The sequence below is a fragment of the Megalops cyprinoides genome, chromosome 5 (genome assembly GCF_013368585.1).
Source record: "Megalops cyprinoides isolate fMegCyp1 chromosome 5, fMegCyp1.pri, whole genome shotgun sequence".
In the NCBI taxonomy this organism is placed as follows: domain Eukaryota; kingdom Metazoa; phylum Chordata; class Actinopteri; order Elopiformes; family Megalopidae; genus Megalops; species Megalops cyprinoides.
Genome location: NC_050587.1, coordinates 23284844 through 23309447, shown reverse-complemented (window position 1 = coordinate 23309447; position 24604 = coordinate 23284844). Strand labels below are relative to the sequence as shown.

Here is a 24604-nt window from a genome sequence, read left to right as displayed (position 1 = left end):
TGGGTTAGGAGCCCTGATTCTTATACCACTCTGTGACCTGTGCTCACACATCATGTTGGTGTGTCTCACACAATGGGTGACTGGTGGGATTGAAAAAGATCACAAGATGGAGTTGTTTCTGTGGAGAATGTCATATTTGTGTGTTGTAAGTGACTAGTTTGTAATAAGAACCTAGCAGGTTTTTTTGGCTATTTCTAAAAAAGAACTTCATGGTTTGGTTTCTTCGGCTAATATATGACATCATGTTAGTTTCTATATCAGGCCAGAAGTCCCTAGTTATAATGGGTGCCTTGAGAGACGCCACAAATAGGTGGGTCGTCGTCAGAGTCTCCCCAAGTCCCTGATAATGAGCTGAAAACGGTACTTAATTAGAAATACGCCACAAGCACCTCTATTGTCAGGAGAGCACAACAGCGTAACAAGGCAATTACATACGAGCGGTGGGGTCTATTACAGGCTCCTGCTTCTTAAGGACAGAGTTCAAGGTTAGGGTGCAAGGGGAGAGAACAAAAAGGGTGGAATCCCACTTGGGGTAGCTACACCTGCAATCAAGGAAGACCTTAGCAGCCTGTCTCAGGGGGAAGGGGGAGGAGCACGTTTGCTGCACAGTACTGCTGTCTGGAGGCCTCAAACTACGCTCTCTTCAGGTGGACTGCGGTGAAGTCGAGCCATGAACCTGGCAGCTGTAAGGATCCTTTTCACCTTATGTAGAAGTGCCATTGTTCCACAAATAGGTTATTGTTAATTACAAGCTTACATTTTCCAACAAGCACTCCATGCAATAAATGACATTGGAATAGCGTCTGCTGATGAACGTGTTTGCAATGTTGTAATTATTTTTGTTCATTACTGCAAGGTCTGCCTTGCTGTGGGTCAGGTTCCCCTCTTTTGGTCACAGGTGCTTTTTGTTCGTTTATCTGCCTGTAGTACGTCACAATATTTAATGTGTGACTGGTCAGGCAAAGCCAGTGAAGACAGAAGGAGAAATATGCAGGAATCTGACACGCGGAGATTACCGCATTAAAAGAATTCCAAAAGCATAAATACTGGGGCCTTTATAAAACGGTATCACGCACAGATTTGATCTTAGAATGTGCGCACGCTCAAATCCACGCCAAAGTTCAGATTGATAAAAACGATCTTTGACGTGGAAAAATACTTAGCTCCACGTCAGGTTCCAACTTGGCGTACGCGCATTTCCTTCCTCTATAGGCTATAAAATTTCCAATAATGCAGTGGTTTGCAAGAGGAAGAATGGCAGCATTGGCACTTCTCGAAGATATTGGCAACCTCGATTTCGACCTCGCTGTTTTTTTTTCTTGCAGCTCGCCACTATCAAGTAGAATCTAGTAGATGATTTGGATTTTGATTCGAGCTCCTTTATATGCTAATGAAATTAATTAGTGGGTGTTTACAAGGCGGAGATCTAAAACTATTCAGCTACGCACAATTTCAAGATCATTTGTGATACAGATTTCCCATCTGGAAGAGTGGCGTGCGTACGTTCATTTTCTCTGAATCACACGTACGCACATTTCAGAAATGATCTTAGATCAAATGTAGGATCGTTTATACGCAACTTTTTTTTTAACAGGCTAGCCTAAATGAGGCCCCTGATCTCTCTGAAATGTGAGCGATGTTGATCTTTAATTCACACAATTAAAAGAAAACGCGGCGCATTTCACAAGCATTACTGTGCGATTATTTTTGTTCCACGACTGTGTACCAAACCAAAGACGCCTTTGAGACAGCTGTTAATGAGATATTTCCCTTTGATTTTTTGCCGACACGACATTACCGGCGCGCAGAAACTCCACGTCCTCTCGGGGAGTCTGAAGCGTTCCCTTCTCCTCGGGGCTGTTTGCGAGCTCCAGGGGTTCAGAAAACAAACGCATCGCACGAAGAAAACACGAGCGCAAGACGGCACCCCCCTCGTCGAGTATTAATGGGAATTAAACTCCAAAGGATTCGTTACACTCATTCTGAGGTGCGCGGTCTTATTAATATGCAGAGGGACATGACAAGCCCAAGACATCATTATTGTCAAGAGAACGCAGCTTTGTGCAGGGACAATTAGGAGCTGCGAGACTGCCATTAGCTGTGTCTCTAATGACCAAGCGATGCGGCAGGGGCTTGATGCAGAAATGACGGCTACGCGAGTGAAATTATGCATAATTAAGAACACCCCCTTCACCCACCGCTTCTCGCTCCTTCCTTGGCATTTATTTACATGGAAATGCATGCTGCATTTCTGCCATTTACATTGAAATTGATACGCGGAAAATATTAAGGTAGATTTAGGATACACTAAGGGGTCCGCAACCTTTAACAGAAAATGGGCCGGGTTTGTGGAGCACGCAGGCGATGGCGTTGTGACAGCCTACAGAAAAACGTAGCAGCTCTACAGTTTAAACGAAGGCACTGTAATATATTTGATTAAAGTACAAATTCTACACTTGGGTGCTTTACAGTTGCACACTTGTACACTATATGTTTTCTTGGTTAAAATGCCTTGTTATTCAGTTATTTAGTTGGTTCTTTTTTTGTTGGGGGGGGGGGGGGGGGGGGGTTGCGACGAAGGCCGTTGTACCTTCCATTAACTATTGGTAAAACGTACTGGAACCACGAGCGACTCATATTTGTTGCATTTCAGTTTGCGTTGATTTTACTTGCATGTCATCCACGTGAATTCGCTCCAGGTAAGCGCAGTTACATCCTCAGCTTGCTTTGCTCTTCTCGCTCAGTGGCCTTTGTCTCAACAACAGCGTCATCTAAAATGATAAGCTTGCCACCCTCAGGAGAGAGGTGGCGTAGCACCTACCGGTAACACATTTCCGCATGGATTTTACTCAAGACTTTGTTTTATTTTAAAATAATCTGTCAAACAAATGAAGGCCCACAGGTAGTGGTGGCTTTGGAGTTACAGTCGGGGTTCGAGAGAACTTACTAAAATGCTTGGAATTATATTGGTATACGCTCTCTCTGATGCGGTCAAACGCAAAGCTCAAACCTCACTACCAATTACATGCAATGTTTTCCCCCTCAGAAATTGGATGATATTGTTCTTTTGGAAACTTACATGAGCTCTGTCTCTTTCCACTGAAAAATAAGTTAAGTGGCATTCAGCAGCACATTAATAGAAGTCATATATTACATTGATAATTGATTTTTCACTTGGCATACACCATTATGGAAAAATGACTACATACATACACATTGTATGCCTGCGTTCTGCTGGTGGGATTTTTACTGGTGTAAATGAGACATGACAGCTTGCTGAAGGTTCAACAGCAAGTCTAAAGGACACAAACACCAAAGGAGGATATAAACACTAACACCTCAGATGTGGAGTCGAGTGTTCTACACACTACATCACAAACCATGCTTAATATACCTCAGTACTTCTATAATCAACATATCTTGCAACAAAGTACAGAATGACAAATGTGATAAAGGGTTTTTTAATGGAATGATATGATACATTAATCACATTAAAGACAGAGTATATCACCCACCCCCACAAGCTTATGCATGTAATTCTGTAAAAAGGGTTTTTGTATTTCACTATCAGTTTCTACTGAAAGAGTGTGCTTATAGGAATCTTTTTTTTTTCATTGAATCCCTTCTGCCCTTCATAGCTTGGAGAAGGGCTTTCACGTTTGTGCAAGCACAAACTGTTTTCAGTCTGATTTGGTGGCAGTTGCCATTGCAGGTTTTAGTGTGCACAACTGTTCCCACTCTGCAGGGAAAAGATTGCATGTGTACAAGACTGTTCCCTCTTGAAAGGCCTTAGGGTGAATATGCCCTTTAGCATGCATGACTTCCCACTCCACAGGCCTGATGGTACGTGTGCTTCAGTGTGCATGACCGCTAACATGGCCAATTTGGTTGGGACTGCTTTATTTTTTTAACAGACACTGTCAACTCAAGACTGTCCGTACTCAATGTTGTGAACATGCCCTCATTGCTCTCACTCCCAAATTAGTTTCTTCAGGTTGTTGTTAAATGGTAAATTGTGCCTACTAGCTGCAGAGGCAAGGTTAGCAGGTGTTACATGTTTTTTTTTCTGCCACATACACAAGAAATTGGGAACAGTGCTAAAAATGCTCAATGTGCTGATTTTTCACTGACAAGGGAGCCTAGTTTTTCTGTTATGCAGAGGGAGGATCTGTCTTTTGAACTTTTTTATTTTACTAAAAATATATACAAATATACCCCAAGAATAACTTACATTTAATGAGACATAACAAAACAACCCATTACCATGTTAAAGATAGTATACAAAAACATGTTGGCCTTTTTGTTACAGCTCTTATGCAAATATTTCTGTAGAAAAAAAAAAAACACAAAACAAAAGCATTGTAATACCATACTAACCATCTGCCCATTGCAACCCATCTATGAACCCGGTCAGTGGATAAAACACCTTTAAAAGAGAGTGAATTGTCTACAAAATTAAAAAAACAACTTCCAAACTGCATAACCGTATAACTGCATAACTGTACAATCTGTGCTTGAAACGTGCTCAGGGAGACAACTGCATTCCTCAACAGCTCTTAAGAGACAAACATTTAGCCCATGATCTTCCTCCAGCTAAGCTCAGCTAAGCTTCACTCCTACTGTAGCTTCAACCAGAGGGTAACTGTGAGAATAACCTTTTAAAATTCTGGCTGCATGTTAAAATGCCTCCCTTTTGACAAAGAACAATTAAATCTTTTAAAAAGTTGCATTTCTGATAAAAGGAAAGGCCACAAACTGAAGAATTTGGCTCACATTCGGAAATAACAGAATCAAACCAAACCCAACAAGCAGAATAAGACGAAGTAAGACAAACAAAGAAATTTCTCTAGGAGGCCAACAAGACTGGATTAGTCAAAGGGGGGGTGCTCACAAATATGGCAAAAATGCTCATCTGACAAAGTGCAAGAGACCCCATCTCCATTACCAGCCTCCCATTGGTCCAAATGCCTATAAATGCATATATTTTAAAGTGTTTTTTTTCTGCTCAACAGGGAAATATGCCCTTCATAACTTTTACTGTGGGGGCCTGGTGAGCTGCAGTCTTCTTCCATAACAGGAAAGCCAGTTATTTCCAAATCTCTCTACTTTCAATGAGTGCAACTCTGTGGAGAAGATCTACACCTTCTACAATTAAAGTACTTACAAAGTACATTTAAATAAATATTGGAAATAGCCTTTGGTCACGGGGGTCACAAGCTTTTAGTCAGGGGCCTGTATCTCCACATCTGCCTATGATTCTTTCCCAACCAGCTCCAAGGACTAAAGGAAAAAAAAACAAGAGGAAATTTGAAGTCTTTCATATTGTCCATGTATAAACAAGCTCAGAATGAGAGAAACACGTCAGTACTCTCATGGGCCATCTTTAGTAGTCCCTTCTGTAATTAGCTAGGAGATCAGGTCAATGCTAAGCTTTACTGTGCTGCTAAATGTATGTAGGAATAAGAGAGGTGAGGATTCATGAACCCAAAACTGGGTGGAGTTACTTGGTATTGATGATTTGCAAATTTGAACATATCATGTTTTGTTATGGCAAACAAAATCATCTGATTGGTGTCTATATGGCTAACTTCCACAAAGTGCTATGTCATTTTTAGAAGTGTTTTCAACTGAGGGCTGCCTTCATTGATCATCAGATATTAGATAACTTTGTCATGTTGTAAGTTTGCTACATAGTTCACCTCTGAATAAACAAAATCTTTGTCTTGAATGTATGAGAGGGAGAGCTTCACAAGACATTTAAAACAACTACTCAGTCCCCACAGGAAGTGCTTGAGCAGCACAGATTAACTTTACAACCTGTGACCTTAGAAGAGAGAATACAGCTCACTAACAGCTTGTGTCAGATTGTCTCAGTCTTTCATGGACCAATTATACACCTCAAAAGCTTCAAGAAAATTTAGTAAAAACTGAGAGTACTTCAAGATTTTACTTGTGAACCAGACCAGGAGCTGCAAATGTGCAACGTCCCATTGCTACAGTTTTAGGGGGAAATGAAGAAAGTGAACCAAAGTGCAGAAATAACTGTAGGCAACTTTGCATTTCACTATACTTTGACATATTACTCTGACATGAGTTGGAATCAGACTTATGCGATCTGAGAATGTGGCAATTCCCTCCTGCTGTTCATCAAGTCATTTCTGCCACTTCAGATGTGACACGAGAGAATTAGGAACGACTTTGCAGTTTCTTCAGTAGGCTGGGTTTCTGCTCACACAATAGCACTCTAACGGTGGGAGACTGAAGCTTGTGCCCTGTAATTGGTGGAGTTACCATGTCCTGGTTATTGTTCATTCATATGAGCCAGTTGCAACTGTTCAGGGTCTGTGGTGAAACGTTACTGGTTCAATTCAGTCAGTTATTGACCTCTGACCACCTTGGGGAAAATACAGCCTCACTTTCCCATCACTACTCCACACCTTATGGTATAACTTCTAGAACGGTCTGTGATAACTTCCTGCTTCTCAGTTACAACAAATGTTTCCTGTTTTATTTGCTCAGAGAATCACTGGAGGTCTGTGTTTTTGGTCACGGGTAAATCATATCATTATGGAAAAAAAAAAAAAAAACATAATAAAGATGAAGGCTCTCACATGCACTAATGCCCTCTGAGGAGGCAAGCGGACCAACAGCAGATATGACAATACATTCAAAATAGCTAAAGGAAGGAGAGAAGTGCAATAACAAATGACAAACTACCATTCAGATGACACCGTGGTAGAAAGCAGGTTACTGTAAAATGCTGGTTATGACCACTCTCAGCCCTTCAATGGCTGGTTTCATAACATGGGAGAAGAATGCATAGCATTGCAGCAACAACACAAAAGCCCTGCTCTTGCAAATACAAACAGAAACTCATAATCACCTGGAACAAAGTGGTCCCTTTTTGTTCACTGTGTATTTGATATGTACACTTATCATGTTTGGTTTGTTTTCCATACAGAAAATTGCAAATAAGCACTAGAGAGAGAGCGAAAAATAGTAATTTGTTAAGTTCTAGGTTAATTATCTCTTTTTTTTCCATTTTGTTTGCTTTTTTTTTGAAGTAACCCCCAATTTTCTTACCATTTCAAATGCCTTGAAAGGGGGCGGGGTGGTTCAATCTGACTACAAAGCAGTCTACCCATTACTCAAACCAAATTTAAGACAGCATAATTTAATGTCACAACTCACAAAATGTTTAGTTTCATTCCAGTCCAAAAAATGTAGTGAAAGCACATCAGTTGAAAGGAAGCACCTCCTTAATTTGGTTATTGAATGCTCAAGGCCAGACCTCTTTGCAGACTAAACCACCACCCCAACCCCCTGACACAGATCTATGTACAGGCACAAACTACAGAGGCCTGAGGCAGCCCTGACTGGAGGGTCCAGTTTGGGGACGTGGGAGGTTGGGAAGCCCCGCCTCAGTCTTCCCATTCAGGGTGTGCTGGAAGTGTGCTTCACTTGCGGTCGTCGATGGTCTTAATGAACTCCACTGCTGCAGTGAACTGCATCCACCAATAGCACTCTTCCCCAGTCAGCCGACTGGCATAGAAATGATTGATGTACTGAACGGTAGAAAGCAAGCAGGGCGGGTTGGCCTGAGGGAGGGAGGCAGAGAGAGGGGGAGAGGGGATGATGATTACTGCCACGAGTCCCACTGGAAAATATATGTCTGTGTGTGTGTATAATGTGTTCGAGTGAATTAAGTATGTGTGTGAGTGTGTTTGTTATTTTGTGTTTACATGAATAAATATGTGAATATGTGTTTGAATATGTATATATTGTTTGCATATGTAATGTGGCTGCTTCTGGCACCTTTACCTGGAAAAAGACGAGCGATGTGTGTGTGCGCGCATGTGTGTGTGTGTGTGCGCGCGCGCGTAGGCATGCACACGCACCTTTATGAGGACGAAGACGAGCACGGGGACGAAGTCGTCGGCTCCGGGCACGGAGTCCTCGTTGGCCAGGCTCAGCAGGTTCATGATGGTGGAGCACATCCGCAGGATGCACTGCACTTTGTCCCGCGGCGTCTTGTAGGCGCTGATGGTCCCGATCTCCGCCTGCGCCGCCGGCCACGGGGCCTCCTTCAGGTACACCTGCAGGAACACGGGCCGCTGAGTACATGCTACACGGAGCACACACGCACACACGCATGCGCGCACACGCACACGCACATGCACACACACACCGACCCACAAGGCTACACTTCCTTGTTTGTGATTAACTTACTGACAGCAGTAGAAAACATCAACTCCTCCATTCCACCTTGATTTTTCCCTGGAATCACTTTCACTGCCACACTCAAGTCAATTAGAAACATCACAAATGTGCGTCATTTAAAATATCACCTATGCGGCAGGTATACCTTCATAAGAAATCCAAATTTCTCATCACACGCAAAACTTGTCCAGGTTCAAGTGTTTTGAACATACTTACAGGAAGGACCCAAGTAAAATGAACCAATTTCAATCCATGAAAATCCCAAGCAATTCAAATCCAGTTTGACTGATATTATGTGGAAGGGATGGTAAAAAGAAGGTGGAGTCTGGGATGGTTACCTCTGGTATTTGAAGCGCTTTGTGATTGGCTGTGACCACTTTGGACAGGCGCTGGATATGTTCCTGTAGGAGCCTGTGGGTGGCATGTTGAAACAGCACAGAAACATTGAGTGTCTATCCTTAAACTTCAGTAACACAACCTTTTCACCACTTAAAAGACATGGAATTCTCATTAACAGATCTAATAAACAAAATATAATATGTAATTATGGCCACTAAAATAGGGTTGGCTTCATGACTACACACCAAAAGGTGGAATGCTTGCAAGCTGGAACGCCTGTATTTAGAAACTGGAGCATATGCAAAAGAAATAAATTATCTTCAACTTAATTTCAGAATCTTTTGATCACCTTAAGTTATTCAGAGATGAATCAGCATGAAACTCCCAATGTACACTGAAATATCAAGGATTTTGTGCTGGCTCCACTCTAACAAAACTTTAAAAGTATCAAAAGATCTGAAAGATCTAAAAATAAAGATGTAACATAGGAAGATGAGTTTTTTTCCACGGGATCTAATTTCTTTGAACTCCATGATTAGAATTTAAGATTAGGCAGCGTGAAAACTTCTCTTTGTACCGTTATGTATGCTTGCAGCTGAAATGCATATGCATTCCAATCACCCAGAGTAGTAGTTTTTTTCCCTTTTGGCACCAATGTATCTCTTCACATACAGCACACAGCAGTCTCCCCAAAGAGTGGAGCAACAGCACTCTCCAAATGCCCCTTGATCTTTTTCAACATGCTTTCAGCTAAAACATGCTACACAAAACAGCCAAATGAAACCTGTTGCCGAAGGGCTGTTTTCTCCAGAATGAATCTGATGTGCACATCCTGAGTGTACAATGCCATCCTTGTGTCAATTGTCTGGTGATATTGATGAGAACACATGAGAGTTACAGGGTTGGTCTGACATAAGAAGCAGCACACAGCAAAGAACTGTGATTGGAGGATGCTTCCATAGCAGATATGTGGGAGCACCATCATCCCACAAATTTGCAGAGACTGCTGACACATACGTGTATATATTTACATTTATTCAATTGGCAGTGAATATTCGGGAGTGGAAAGAAGTGTATTCAGTAAGGTTAGGCAATCAGCTGCACAGATACTGAATCGATAGTACCATCCATGAAATGTAGTGACAGGCACCAATTTTCAGCCATAAGGTTTGTCTTGCCACAGTTTGGTTACCACTGATCTTATGCAGCTTGAAATGCTTAAGGAGCCACCAGACTATTTGTCTGCTATACTTAAATTGTAATCCATTTTACTACTAGCTCTTCCACACATGCACAGACATAAATATACATGCATATGCATTGGTCCCTCACAGAGGTGGACACTGTGGTTTCAGAAAGTAGAAGTCCTGCCACAAATTTGTTCCACTCAGGCACTACACCTGCTGAATTTAATTAGCACAACTCTTCAGCCAGGTAGAGGAGCTAATTAGTGAAATCACCTTGTTTAGTGAATGGCTAGAACAAATACATGGTAGGACTTTTACTTTCTGAAGCCAGGGTATCCACCTCTGGTCCCTCACATACACATTCCACAGACACGTTTGGACAGGCACGGTGATCCACTCACTGATCCCTGAGGATGTCCCCATCCTGGTTGGGGTAGAAGGCCAGCTTGAAGATGCGGTTCATGACGCTGCGCTCGATGGCCATCTGGGCGTCCTGCAGCTGGTCCTCGCTGGCGTACTGCCAGATGGCATCGTGGGCCATGGCTCCGTACAAGTAGCGCAGGAAGTCCTCCACTGCCGCCGTCTTGTCGTCGGCTGCCGTGCAGCCCTGGAAGGCTGAGGGGTCGAACCGTTATCACAGAGCGGTTAGGCACAGACACAGGACCCAAAAAGGAGATCTAACACACACACACACATACACACTACATTACATGCATTTAGCAGACACTCCCATCAGAGAGCGACTTCCATCAAACAGAGCGACTTCCATCACAGTAGAACAAGAGAACGCGCACACGCACGTACACACACACACGCGCAAGCGCACACGCACACGCATGCACGCACCTCGGATGAAGTCCTGCATCTTGCTCTCCATGTGCTCCAGCAGCAGCCGCACGCAGACGGTGGTGAAGTAGCGGTTGGCCACCTCCTTGTCCCTCAGCACGCGCTGCAGGAGCCGCTCCAGGTGCGCCTGCGCCGTCTGCAGGCCCTGCCGGCACCGGGTCAGGTACGCGATGTAGGGCCCCCGCTTCCTGCAGGGGACACAGGGCTCGTCACTCTCTCTCTCTGCTCAGCCAGCGCTTACGAGAAAATATACAGTAAAACATCCATATATACCTTTCTTTCATTTACTGTATAACAACGTTGTGTCATTTCTCGATAAACAGAAGAAATAAAAGTGGCAATAATAAATATCTGTTCCAATACATATACAATTTTATACACAAACACATTTCACTTTTCAAAACATATCCACTATATGCATTTCTTACATTTTCAGATTTCATATAAATTTAAATAAAAAATATTCACTTAAAAAATAAGAAATGAAATAGACTGAAAAATATAGCATATGTTAGCCTACATCTCTCCTGGCCCCTGTTATGAAGCAGAACAATTCTCTGAAATTTTCATAATAGCTGATGAAGACCAGCGCTGGGGCAGAGGTGACTGTAGCCTGCCTCCTCCCGGTGGGCACCTGTAGTCGTCGGCGATGGCGGTCAGCAGCTTCCGGCAGGTGCGTGCGTCCAGCCGGCTGACGCAGCGCATGGTCTCCTGGATCTGGGCCATCTGGCTCTTATCCTGCAGGTTGATGGCTTCGGCGAGCTGCACCTTCAGGAAGCACACGATCTCATTGTCTGGGGGGGAGATGGGAAGCGGGTGTCAGAGACACTAAGGCATAACAGGAAGCAGACACTCTTTGTGGTCTAGGCAGGGGGGGCAGGAAGCCAGGCAGAAACACAGAGCTGCATTCTAACGACCATCCGTCTCCTAAAGAAACACTCACAACGCAAGTCCAGTGATTGTCCACAGATAGCAGCGATGCTAGTGGGTTGCAGGTGATTTAGGTGGCAGTGATGACTTGCACGTAGTTGAGATAGCAATGAAGGCTGTTGCATCCAGATGAGTTAGATGGCTGGAGGGGATGCCCTTACCTTCGGGGTCGGCATGGTCTGGCAGTCCATTGCGGATGGAGGCTGGAGCCAGGAGGGGCAGCACCACAGAGTCTGCAGAACACAGGGCCAGTCTCAGCTTCTTCTTAGCATCACTGCAATGCAGAGGCCACAGTGTCAGACACAGTCTGCTGAGTATACACACCCTCACATACACGCACTCTCTCTCTCACACACACACACACACACACTCATACTTACAGTTTTACTTCCACCACACACTTACACTTTCACTTCCACCCACACATTTTCCTTCTAAGTCACTCTCACTTTCTCTCTCATACCCATACTTACACTTTCACTCACTATCTCTCATAAAGGAACAATGTAAAGCTGCTTTGTGACAACTTGTGTTGTAAAAAGCGCTATACAAATAAAAATGAATTGAATTGAAAATTAAAGCTCCTCCTTCACTCTCAAGTACTCTCTCCTTCTCTCTCACACGCACGCACGCACGCACACGCACACACACAGTACTGACACAGTGAAAGGAAACAGACCTGAATGAGTATTTGAGGTCCTGTGGCTGGGCTGCCTGGCTGGCGGAGTCGGGCAGGTCCTCTGTGGAGACGTTGTGAAGAGTGTCCTCTCTCAGAGTCTCATGCATGATGCCATCTCCATCTCCACACGCCTCTGAACACAGACACACACACACACACACACACACACAGTGATGAAGGATTCTCTTCTTGGACCAGAAGCACTGTGTGTAGTGGTGTAGTGTACATGGTAGAGGGATAGATCTGCCTTTGCTACTGTAACTGCAGCAACTAATAATCAGAAGAAGGCAAAAACACATTTATTCACCCACCTGGAGCCTCGTAGGTCCCGCCAGCCGTGGCCCCCTCACTTGGGCTGGTCCGTTTAATGTTCCGGTACTTGTCCAGGATGTCCTCCGCAGCTTGGACCTGATTGGTTACTCTGGATGGAGGGTCATCTGAGAGACACACAGATGTGAACGTGTAACTTAATTTACCGGATTATCACCCTCTTGTTCTAAGAAACTCAAAACAGCTGTAAGTTTAATTATGTCTCATATTCTATAACCCAGCACCTTTGACGAGAAGGCCGAAACCTCATGAACCCTCAGGTGGGTTGAGGTAAGATGTGCCACCACTGACTCACTCATTTGAACCAGTCACAGTTCTGCTATGAAGTCTTGGATCACGTGAGCCAGTGACTGACAGCACAGGTTACTTCCACAACCATAACTGGGTTCATGAAGGCTCACTCTCCCATCACTAACTGCTTTGATCAGATTTTAACTGCTTGGTTCAAGGTTACAGCAGCAGCTGCAACAATGGCTGTTCCCTCCGGGATTTGAACCCATGACCCTGCCAGGTCTCTTAACGGCTATGCTGACTGTAGCACAGGCAGGCTGGAAGAGGTGGGGCCACAGCTGACCTCGCGGGATTCGCTCCGATCCCGTTTCCTCCTTTTCGTGCTTGTCCTTTTTCCGGAAGGCTGCCATAGGTGCTGCACAGGGAGGGACACGGAGAGAAAGGGGGCGGGAAGAGAGGGATCCATTAGCTATCGCTTTTCAGACAGCGCCCGTGGTGGTATTCATCCAGCTATCTGACAGTCATTCACGTGGAAAGCAGCAAATAATAACTGCAACATAGCAAAAAATGATCCCACTCCTGCCATACAACCACACCACCGCTCTGTGATGGAGAAGAGCAGTCGCTCCGCATTCTGTTCTGAGCAGAAATGTGAATTGCTGATTTCAAATCATTGCTTTTAATCAACAAATCAACATACATTTCGAATTGTTTCTCATGTTAAGAAACAGAAAGGTGCTGAAGGATTTTTGGGACCTGTCTCACAGAGGAATGCAGTCTTTTCTGTATTACTGTGTCTGCTAATCCAGGTAGCCAACAATCTACCTGTAACAGAAACTTCCCTCTTTAAAAAAGCTATTTTGTTTGCCTGTGTTGGTAGCTGAGGAAAAACCACAACGCTAACAAAAGACAGTGAGTTAATAGGACCGATTTTGTTTAATCAACTTAAACTTAAACTTAAACAAGCACCCATCTTGTTTGATAGCCATCTTTGCTTGGGTGTCACTAAAACCCCTTAATCTGATGGTCAACAGCAAAAAACATAAATAAATACAATAAAAAATACATGTGCAAACAATGAGTTTCCCTAAGAATTCTAATCTTTTTCACATCCACAACATGTATAAAATTTATTTTCATCTACAAGGCCGCTTTTATGCCAAATAATCAACTGTGCAGGCTATCAAGTTTCTCCGAAACACCCCCCATACACTATACAATGTACAGCTTCATTTCACCACCTTCCTCAATGAACAGAATCCATGGAAGGTGACTTCACAGTGCTGACAATTTCTATTATCGGCTATAGGAAGTTATGTAAGCAGCGGGAAACCCATTGTACCAGTATCACATGTCACACAAGGCAAAATAAAACCAGTTAATGACAGATGAAAAACCGCAAAATAAAGTAAAGCTTTATCACAAAGGCACAGTGCTACACGCTCTCTACACTACAGCACACAGGGCATGGCTTCATGCCGATGCTGCTAAAGGGCACGTCCGGCTCGGACCGGTTACCTGTTCCTTCGCTTTCAGCGGTCCAATACAGCACTGTGTGATCGTGAGAAACAATGGATCGTGAGAAACAATGCTGTTATAGTTGTAGTGCATTCCTCACCCCCTCTGAGGGTAATTTCCATTTAACTCCTTTGTTTGTCTACACATTATTGCATTGTTATTATACTGTCATTACACCTGAGGGTAGCTCACTCAGGGGCACTGCTTTCACACACAGGGACAGACTGCAAGATAGAGAAACAGAGACAGCAAGACAGAAATAGTAGAGAGACGCTGGCCAACAGAGGCAGAAAGACAGGCAGGGGAAGGAGACAGAAACAGGAAGGGCAGAGATGTGTCCTCACCTTTGGGAATGGCTGACACAAAGCGCTTCTTCCACCAGGGCCTGTTCCGATCGGACTTTTCATCATCACTGTCTTTCCTCTCCTCTACCTGTGTGCACATGGAGACCATATACATAAACCGCACTATGTAACACCTTACAGTTTAATGTATACACACACTGGAGGTTGTACCTTGGCTAATACATTTCAGTTTTAGAGTTTACTTCACACCGTTACTGGATTGAGGCAGGGTGAGACGTGGGCATTCTGAGCGTTACCTCTCCTTTCAAAGAGTCCCTGCTGGGGGAGGAGGAGGGGCCTAGAAGGAAGCTGGGGACAGGGTCTCTGTCCTCGGCCACGGCCCTGCGGATGATGCCGGGGTCGCTGGTGGGACGGCGGGTGGCGCAGGCGATGTCGCTGCTGCGGCTCCGCACCAGCCTGTCCGGGCATGAGTAACGCTGCTTAGCCTGCTCCAGCTCCCCCTGCAGCAGGCCGTGGGACACGAACATGGAGAGGCGGGGCTCCTGCCCCAGGGCGTAGGCCTCCGGGATGGGCGGGTCTGGGGGAGGGTGGGGCGGCCGGGCGTGGTGCGCCTTCGGCCTCACCACTGTGCCTGTGGAGAAACCTGGAGGGGGCAGAGAGCGCAGATGGCGCTGGGGTTAGGCGTCCCACCAGGACAGAGGCGGCGAGCGCTTCAAACACAGGACTCAAGAGGCTTTGAGTGCTCTGGAATGCTTTTGTCCATTTCCCACATTCTTATTAAGCTATGAGTTAAAATTCAGTTGCATGCCGCATTCAACAGCATGCAGTTTCCAAATCAAAACTAATTGAGGGGCCCCCTTTGGGATCCCTCATATGCAGCCAATTCAGGTAACGTGCCAGAAAACTCGAGCCGTGTTACCGTGATATGCCTGTCCTTATACATAAACCATAATCTTACTAAATGTTTCTATTTAAGCTACTACATGATGCAGCGTAGCAGCTACACTGACCTTGCCTGAGATGAAGGTAGTTATTTTCATTTAAGAGAGGCATAAAGTTTTACACAACTTCTCAGCACGTATTTGACTCATATGACAAGCTGGTTGCCTTGCTTGTGCTCACACATTTACTAATAGTCGAACACACTCTGTCCTTTTTAACAGTGATGTCACTGTGCCTTTTTCCCCCGGCTTCCACGTCATACATTCTTGCCTACATTCGACTGCTGCTTTTAATTAGTGGAAGCATCCTAGCCATTCTACTCCAGTGTTAACGACGATCCTTATCCCTCCCTGAGTAGAGGCTCAGCACCCAGAGCAAGGCCTTTTTCCCAGCTCAGTTTACCTTCTCCAGAGGCCAGGGGATCGAACATGACCAGCAGGGACTCGGCCTGGGAGGGTGGAGAGGTCAGATGGTGAGCTCCTGTAATGACACAGACAAAACACTGAAATGGTAACTGTATGTCCACATTCATGCAGGAGGGGGTTTCAGCAGGCTACATCTCCATGCATGATACATTTTGCGTCGGTGCACGTTTAGTCTGTTTCTGGAGGAAGCAGGCCTAGAAGAAGCATACCTGACTGTACAGACCACCTTTACTCAATGACTCACACACTGGCTTCCTGACTAACTCACTGACTGACTCTCACAATGGCACATGAGGCCAGCAAAGTAGTGCATGTTTAGCTGTTTTATACATTCTTGTGTAGCACTGGCAAATACAGGAAAAGGTGACATCTATTACCATATTCATATTTTTTTAAGTGAATTAAAACTGAAAGAGCAGTTTTAATTCACTTAAAAATGAATTAAATTCACAATTCACAGAGCAAGTAAACACTTAGATATGAATTTTCAGACTGTTAATTTTCAGATTGTCCACTTTCAGATGGTTAATTTTTTATAGTGTAAAAAGGTAAAAAAAAAAAAAAAAAAAACCCTATTTCATTCCATTTAACTGGAGTCAAGATGAGACTTAGGCTTATGAGCTGGGTGGACAATGGCCCTCTCATACCATGGGCTGGCTCCTCTCCATCCGGACTGGTAGCCGAGTCCTTCCCCCCAAAGTCCGAGCTGCACTCTGAGCGCAGATCCTCCGTCTTGTTGGGGATGTCCTCTGATGTGGCGCTCATGCCTGCTCCACGAGAAAGGAAATGACATCATCACTCATCACTCTCACCATTCAGCCTATCACGGAGCATGCAGGACAGCCCTCTGAGAACCCGGGGGAAGTACTGGGGTGGATGTGATTAGCATGTATAAATTAGCATTTAGAAGATTATAAATATCTAATCATGTGTATTTGTGTCTGCATGTATTTTGCCTATACTTAAGTGTGTTTGTGAATGTGTGTGTGCATATATGTGCAGTAAATGTGCGTGTGTGTGTGTGTGTGTGTGTGTGTGGGAGAGAGAGACATGTTCAACAAAACACTTTGATTTCACACTGAGACTCTTACTTTCATTTACCTACTTGGTGGATGCCGTCATCCAGTGCCCCTTGGACAGGTGAGATTTTACTTGTCAAATCACACAGACGGCCATTTACAGAAGCTCAAGGCTACAGGTACATAACGATCAATGATCAGGCGATCCTGCGATTCATGTCCAGGTGTGAATGCCAAGAGCGCGGGGACCCAGTGACACGACGACACGTGTGAACCGGAGTCACCGCGCGCGTTTCTGTTACGGGTAAGGGCTGGCGTACCGGAGACCACGCTGAGGCCCGGGGTGCTGGGTCTGGAGCTGACCTCTCTGACCTCCGTGTCGTCTGAGGTGCTGCCCACCCCGGAGCAGCTCTCCAGCTCCTGCAGCCTCTCCTCCTGCTTCAGGTCAGGGGCCTCTGCACGTTGCCATAGAGACATGTACAGAGGGAGCGTTACCACAGACACACAAACACAGGCTTCTCCTGCTTCAGGTCAGGGGCTGCTGCACGTTGCTATAGAGACATGCACATAGGGCGGATTTCCACAGATATACTGTACACATACAGGATCCTCCTGGTACAGGTCATAGAGACAAGCGCACAGCACTTTACAACAGAAGCACACACATACGCTTACACAAACACACACAGTCACACATATCATAGATACACATTCATCATAACAATACTGTTATGTTACTTTATCCTTTTGCACAACTCTGTGACAAAAACTATGCTTTTAAAAAGACAAGACACTTCTAAAAAGGATCTCTCCACTGCCAGAAAGCTGGAAACTGCCCATCTGAGCGCTGGCTTCATTTGAATTTTGAATGTTTTTTTTTTTTTTTAATAATTTCTTACTGTTTCATCATTTTTATGTACTTTCCTCAACTACTCATTTGAGTGTAGTTTTTACGCTGTTTGACCATGAAACAATCAGGTCCGGGCAAGCCATACACGGCATTACTGCAGCAGAGAACAAGGGCTGCAAATAGAAAACAGGCAATCTGCTCAATGGTGCATGTCATTATAGTCTGGCATACGCTGCTACTGTGTGCCACCGCCGCAATGAACTATGATTACAGGCCATTCCTCGAAACATTCGTTTTGCTCTCCCGTTAACCTGCCGTAGGTGTTTTCAAAACGGCAAATTACTTTGTTTCGCTTCACTAAGTTTTCATCAGCTTCGATACAAAAGACATTCCTCAGCCATTAAATTATTCTCAAACAGTTTCTGAAAATGTATGCTCAGACTGAGCACCGCCTTCCAGGAATAGTGATCGCCGCTGCACATACATTTCTGACTGGCCCATGCAACTCGCTGGGTGCAGCCCAGCCCGGGCCTCGACACTAAACCCACCTGAGTCGCTGGGCAAAACCTCCACACTCCAGGCCTCGCTGGTGGTCTCGGAGATGGTGGATCCGGTACAGGGGTCAAGCAGGATGGAGCTGGACCCCGGCAGACACAGCAGGTTTCCCAGCATGCTCTCCATCGTCGCTCCTAACAATGGCACAGACCGGATCAAACAAGAATACAGACCCACCCACCCTCCCGAGCCGAAAAGCAAACTAGGTTTGTAGGTCCAAAGGCTAGAGAAACAATGGTATACTCATCTGTAAGATAATTAACCTGAATTACTTTGGTAAATATCCAGCCATTCAAGTGCATAAAATGTCAAAATATAAGCCTCTGGATGAACTGGGGGCAGGGGGAGGTGGTCCGTCCACTTTCAGCTGCAGCTCTGAGCTTCATACAACCACTGGGGGGAGCTCTACGCAACTGTCACCATGCAGAGCTCTCCCGGCAGGGGTGCACAAGGCTTCCCTCTAAAGCAGACATGTACAGTAGCGGGATGATTGGGATCTCTGCCACGCTATCAAAGTAATCTCATCAGTGGGATAACGAGCCACTAATGGGTTTTTAATGAGCATCTCATTAACGAATCCCTGGAAGAGGGCATACGAGGAAATCACTGTAAATTTACTTAGCAAGGGCAGCACGCATCTCTGACTGGCACATTTCAGAGGATGGATGGAGCAGAGGGAGCTCAGAGAGACAAAGACAGAGAGAGAGAGAGAGAGAGAGAGAGAGAGAGAGAGAGAGAGAGAGAGAGAGAGAGAAGAGAGAGAGAGGAGGGGGGGGACAGAGAGAGAGAGAGAGACTGATAAGAGGGAAAGGTGGGAGAGAGGTAATTTGTGGTGACAGACCTGAGTGTTTAGTTACACATGTAGAATAAAAGCTACTTTCAGAAACTTGCCACAAGGCGGCAGTGTAAGCCCAAAATCTTCACTGTGAACAGCCTGAACTTCTAAAGCGCATTCAGTGAGCTTAGCCTCCTGGCAGCCTGCGAGGCCGACGTCACACCTGCCTCCCTCAACGCAGAGAGAGAGCCTGCGGACAGAGGAGCGGGACGGGGGCGCGGCACCTGCGATCTCCTGCAGGCGGTCCTCCTCCACGGTGGGGTCGAAGTCGCTGCCCAGCACGTCCGTGCTCCACGTCTCGCTCACCGTCTCGGAGATGTCCCGGTCGTCCGTCAGGCCCATCATGTCGCGGATCTCGAACTTGCGCAGCTTGTCGTCCAGGTTGTCCTGGGTGGTGGCTGAGAGGCAGGGGGTTACTACTTAAAGGACTTTCTCATGTAACAATCACTGCTTTTTAATGGTGATTTACACAGCTTACATTTTTCACATACATATATTAGGTCAAATTACATTTCCAGTTTTCTGTTTACTCCAGCTAATTAAGCATCTTGCTCCAGGGTGCAACAGCAATGATCCACTGGGGAACTGAACCTAGCAGCAGTGTAGTACAAGCCGGAATCACAAAGTAGCTGGGAACAGTGGAATCTGGCAGTGTTGCAGTAGAAGCTGGGTGTGCTGCAACATCTGCGTACAGCTGAAAGGTAAGGGTAGTGCCCACACACAGCTAAGCAGTGTGCTCACCTTGTTCATGCTCCAGCAGCTGCAGGGCCTCCACCCCGTCCCCCACAGATGGCCCCGCCCCCAGCTCTGACACGGACTCGCCCTCCAGGTCCAGAGAGGACACCGAGTTGGAACGGTTGGACGGCCCTAGAGGGGAAAGAAAATCGACACAAGGCAGCAATACACTGTTCAGCTGGTCAGTTGCTGTGAAAAAAGTAAGCGCTTACGATTACCTTACAATTACATCGGTGTTATACACATTCATATTTTCCAGTTCCTTCCTTCATGTTGCCTGAATGGACCGTTTCTGTGATCTCAGCTTCAGCAACACACAGTGAGAAATCTTAAGAGTTCCATGTTCATGTGACGGCAGGACGGGGGGAGTTAGACAGCCTACTCGGTCAGGAAAGCCATAGCGCTGGTGGTGTGAAAGGGAGCCCCCTGCTGGCCAATGGGGGGACTGCTTACCTTCGGATATGCCCTCCAGGTTGTCACTGCAGAGGGAGAAGCGCAGTGTTTTGTCCGGCTTTCCGTGGAGCTTCACGTCGTCTGTTGGCCCCTCGCCCTGCCCCCCCTCTGACAGCTGCAGGGACAGCACCTGGCAGAGGGGACAGCAGTGTCCTGCTTTCAATTCTGAGCATACTAAATGTGACACTTGACCCTGTCCTGGAAAAGGTGCTGGTTCAGCAAATAAGTAATGCAATAATTATAGGCAAACTAATGTGACCTGTGCTGCGAATGGTGAATGCATTTGCATACTCTATTCTGTAATGCAGCTGGATTTTTACTGGAGTCACTGGAGTAATATGCATTCATAAAGGGTGCAGAAGCAGTGTCAAACCTAGATTTGAACTTTAAACCCAGAGAAACAGATCACTGAACACATCACATCATGATGCCTCCCAGTTAACATTCTCCCTTTCCTGGCTTTTTTCAACCCCCGACTCCCTGCAAAGGGCATTACCTCACTCTCTGACATCATCCCCGGGACAGACTGAGGAGCGGTGCCCAGCGAAATCACCAACACTTCCTCCGGCGTCACCTCAAGCAGGGACTCCTGGGAGCTGCCCTCTGGCTCCCCCTCCTGGGCAAGGTTGGAACGGCTGCGGCTGCGGGAGGCTGCTGTGAAGAGTGGGTGCCAGGGAGGGCGATTAAATCACCTTAGAAACTGTACCACTACACTTGTCACCTCACAACCATTATTTTAAATGAACACATCATTATTTAACTTTCGAACTATTTCATCAGTGCCAGAAAATGTAGCGTTTGTTTGGACGCACCAAGTAGCTGGCCTTTACAAAGTGTTTCTAAAAATGTTCAACCATGCACTCCCCTTGGGTTTAATTTATTTTGCCCCAAGGGGAAAACTTTAAATACTTTATCAGAAGGGGCCTTTAAATACTGAACTGACAGCAGAGAGCCTGAGGGAAAGTTTCTGACAGCAGCTAACAATGCAGCTGTTTATTCTGCCACAATTACCGTCTGCCTCTGAGGATGCACACGCAAACACGCATGCCATACAAACAGGCTCACACACACACACACGCTACACATGCACCCAACATGCAGACAAACCCACACACTCAGCGGGTATGACGCTCACGCCATACAGGTAATCCAAACACCTTCTACCACATTCCACAGACACCATGCAGGTGACCCACACAGGCTGCACAGACGATGACGCCAGCTTAGAGTGTGTGACACGTCTCGTTTGGCACACATACAATTTGTGTGTTACACATTCTCCACATCAAATGAGACAACCACTTCATTCATCCGCTAAAGCCAACTCTAATGGATTGTTTTTTTCATGTCAGTGTTTTGCAGAGTCAGACGGAACAGTTAAAAGGTGCATTTGATCAAAGAGGAGTCCTCCCTCCCCCATTGTCTGGAACACAGACCTTTTTCATGGAGTTTTTTTAATATAAGTAGGGACATTCAGCTTTGCTCAGAATCAAACAAAGGCTGACTTTGTGGAACTCAAAAAGGACACCTGATATGCCTTCATGTTACTATCAGTTTCTTTTCCAGTTCCTTTACTGTTAGAGACACAAATCAGAGATGCATTCACAGAATGCACAGTGCAGCTTGGCGTGACAAACCTGAGACAAAACACGCAACTACCCAGCCTCTGTATCCATAATGGCAGGTGTAGTGTTTAATCAAACTGCAAAGTGGCTTGGCCTCAACTTTCAGCGCTGAAGTTAGCGTTCTCGCGGCTGTTCGTCTGACCACATTTTTCATGTCTTTCATCTTCAATTTACGTTAGGAGGCATCCAGCATGTATCATCTGAAGATGTGGAAAAACAACTTTACGTTTTGCCTGAAGCGTTTTTAGCGTCTTTTACCCTCATAACAGGGTGTGATGAGAAAAGCACACAGGCAACTGATCTAAAATCCATGCCTTGTTTACTTAAATCAAACAGAAATCAGTTCTGCAAACTCCAGCACTGTAGATTCCAGAGGTGGATCAGCACAGCTAGTTTCTCTAACTCTGAGCACCAAAGGCAAGAACAGCGGCTGGAGTAACAGGGAACTACCACATGGATTATAGGCAACAGGAGAGGGGAAAAAAAAAAACAGGACAGAAGAGCAGGCACAACGCGGCCACATGCAGGGTATCACACAGTGGGGGGGGGGCGCAGGCGGGTAGCCGTGCAACCCTGCAGAGACGAAAACAGGTCACCCACCAAATGGGGTGACCAGGGGAATGTGTGCAGACAGGGAGGAGGAGGAAGGGTCCCAGGACGTGATGGCAGCCAGCTGTTGTCCTGGCGACGGGCAGCGTAGAGAAGAGAGGAAGAGAGAAGTAGAGGAAGAGAAGGAGAGATCACACAGAACAGTTTCGCGACATGACTGCTTCTCCCCGGCCATCTCAGTCTCCTGGGCCTTCCCTCCCTGCTCTGAGACTCAGCTGTTAATAAACCAAGAACTCCTAATGTTACCAATGTAGAGAGGACCCTCTGATGCAGCAGGGCGAAAACTGGTATGTAACTCAGACCACGCAATTTCCACTGTCACTCGACTCCATAACCTTCCCCATGACATGACATGTATGACATTCCAGTAAACAATTATAGTAGTTCAATAAACTGTCACAGTAGTATAGTACAAAACTACTGTCTATGATATTACTATGCTCACCCTACACTGCTGTGTGAAAGGCCCTCTGAACTGTGACCTAAGAGCTATGATCTAAATCTCTGCCCTTTTTTTGCCATTCCTTGACAAGCTAATAACATCCCGATATGCAGCATGGCTTTTCCAGACAGTGTCTTTGGCGTGTAGGCAGGGTCTGGGGTACCTATGGGCAGGCGGTTCTTCTTGTTGGCGGGGGTGGTGGCCGGGGACAGCTGGGGGGTGTTGGAGGGGGTGAGCTCCAGGCTGTTGCTCTTCCCCGTGCGGGACTGCGGGACGGTGGCCAGCAGGGTCTCCAGGGCCAGGCGCTCCTCCTCCCGCAGCTGGTCCCCTGTCATCACGCTCCTCACGAAGTCCACCTGGGGGCAAAGGGGTTTGGTTAACCAGCTGTCAAGGCAGCCGGTATCACTATTACCAGGGAGCAGCTCTGTCTGCAGGCTTTTCTTCCTGGCTTTTAAATAAATACTCAATCCAAACAGTTACTGTCCAGATTGAACAGTTTCAGCTGTACACCCTCAAACAGAGCCTGCTACGGGCTTAAAGAGAGTTAGGAAACCCCACTGGATTTGCAGGAGCTGAGCAGCCTTGACACAGAGCGTTACATCAGGCTGCTGGAAATTAGAGCTTAAGGGCATGGAAAAAATAAACATGCAGTATAAAGGACCGGGCCTTCATGATAACCACAAAGAGCATACCAAATTATTCCACATAAGACACGGCATATTTGCAGCAAAAAGGAGTACCGATCCTTGATTGGTCTCTACTGTTAATGATCAAGTGAAATCCAGCTCCCCTCATTAATATTATCACCATGTTTCACAACATACGCCACATCGCCAATGCTCACCAGTGCAAAGAGCTGACTCTGCGTCACGTACACAGCCGTGCGGCTCAGGCCCTCCAGCAGGTGCATTGAGGACATGGGCGGGCTCTCCACCAGCCTCCCGCCAATGACAACATCCAAGAAGCCTGCGACACAGTTCTGGAACGCACATAATTCACCAATCAACACGCAGCCATCATAAACCACTGGAAAAATCCCCCCAAGGATCTGACATTTTCCTTGTGTCCTTTTCAACATGCTTTTTATAGGACATTTAATGTCTGTTCAGATTTTTTACATTTTCAAATGTTTAATTTCATCCTCTTTAAATGTACTTATTCTGACCTGCCTCTGTAATATTCAGCTGTACAAACCGCACGTAAAGAGGTTAGCCATGTAACCAGCCCTGGATGAGGACAGAGAATAGATACATAATAACAAAAGGGGATGATGTAATACCGCGCCACTTATCAGACTCTTACTTTATCAAACTTGGACAGACTGCTCCTCCGGCGAGAGTGGCCTTCATCAGTGTCGGCCATGGCCAGCTGCTGCAGTAACTGCCCCACCTATCATAATCACAGAGGGAGACGCCGCAGTGCAGGCTGTGATCACAGTGTAGCACACCTTTGAAATATGCTCACCAAGGCCACATCATCCCCGTGAGGAATAAAACCACACATTTTGTACAAGTACAAATCAGTTTTAT

The 24604-nt window shown here is 45.9% G+C and overlaps 1 protein-coding gene across 1 annotated transcript in view; it reads right to left on the bottom strand.

Annotated features, from left to right (window-relative positions):
• Positions 1–5281: 5281 nt before the first annotated feature.
• Positions 5282–24604, bottom strand: part of LOC118777712 (GTPase-activating protein and VPS9 domain-containing protein 1-like) — a 31786-nt gene continuing 12463 nt past the window's right edge. The window contains exons 5-29 of the mRNA XM_036528827.1: positions 24378–24464; positions 23920–24054; positions 23239–23431; positions 22625–22705; positions 20896–21050; positions 20400–20529; positions 19953–20078; positions 19436–19609; positions 18370–18510; positions 17292–17426; positions 16600–16719; positions 15930–16007; positions 14882–15228; positions 14625–14712; positions 14281–14313; positions 13106–13177; positions 12513–12638; positions 12202–12334; positions 11684–11796; positions 11227–11386; positions 10593–10780; positions 10148–10361; positions 8559–8631; positions 7899–8096; positions 5282–7598 (exon numbers count right to left, since the gene is read on the bottom strand). Coding sequence (XP_036384720.1) covers positions 7458–7598; positions 7899–8096; positions 8559–8631; positions 10148–10361; positions 10593–10780; positions 11227–11386; positions 11684–11796; positions 12202–12334; positions 12513–12638; positions 13106–13177; positions 14281–14313; positions 14625–14712; positions 14882–15228; positions 15930–16007; positions 16600–16719; positions 17292–17426; positions 18370–18510; positions 19436–19609; positions 19953–20078; positions 20400–20529; positions 20896–21050; positions 22625–22705; positions 23239–23431; positions 23920–24054; positions 24378–24464 — 3441 coding nt within the window. The 3' untranslated portion in view covers positions 5282–7457. The remainder of the gene's footprint in view (positions 7599–7898; positions 8097–8558; positions 8632–10147; positions 10362–10592; positions 10781–11226; positions 11387–11683; positions 11797–12201; positions 12335–12512; positions 12639–13105; positions 13178–14280; positions 14314–14624; positions 14713–14881; positions 15229–15929; positions 16008–16599; positions 16720–17291; positions 17427–18369; positions 18511–19435; positions 19610–19952; positions 20079–20399; positions 20530–20895; positions 21051–22624; positions 22706–23238; positions 23432–23919; positions 24055–24377; positions 24465–24604) is intronic.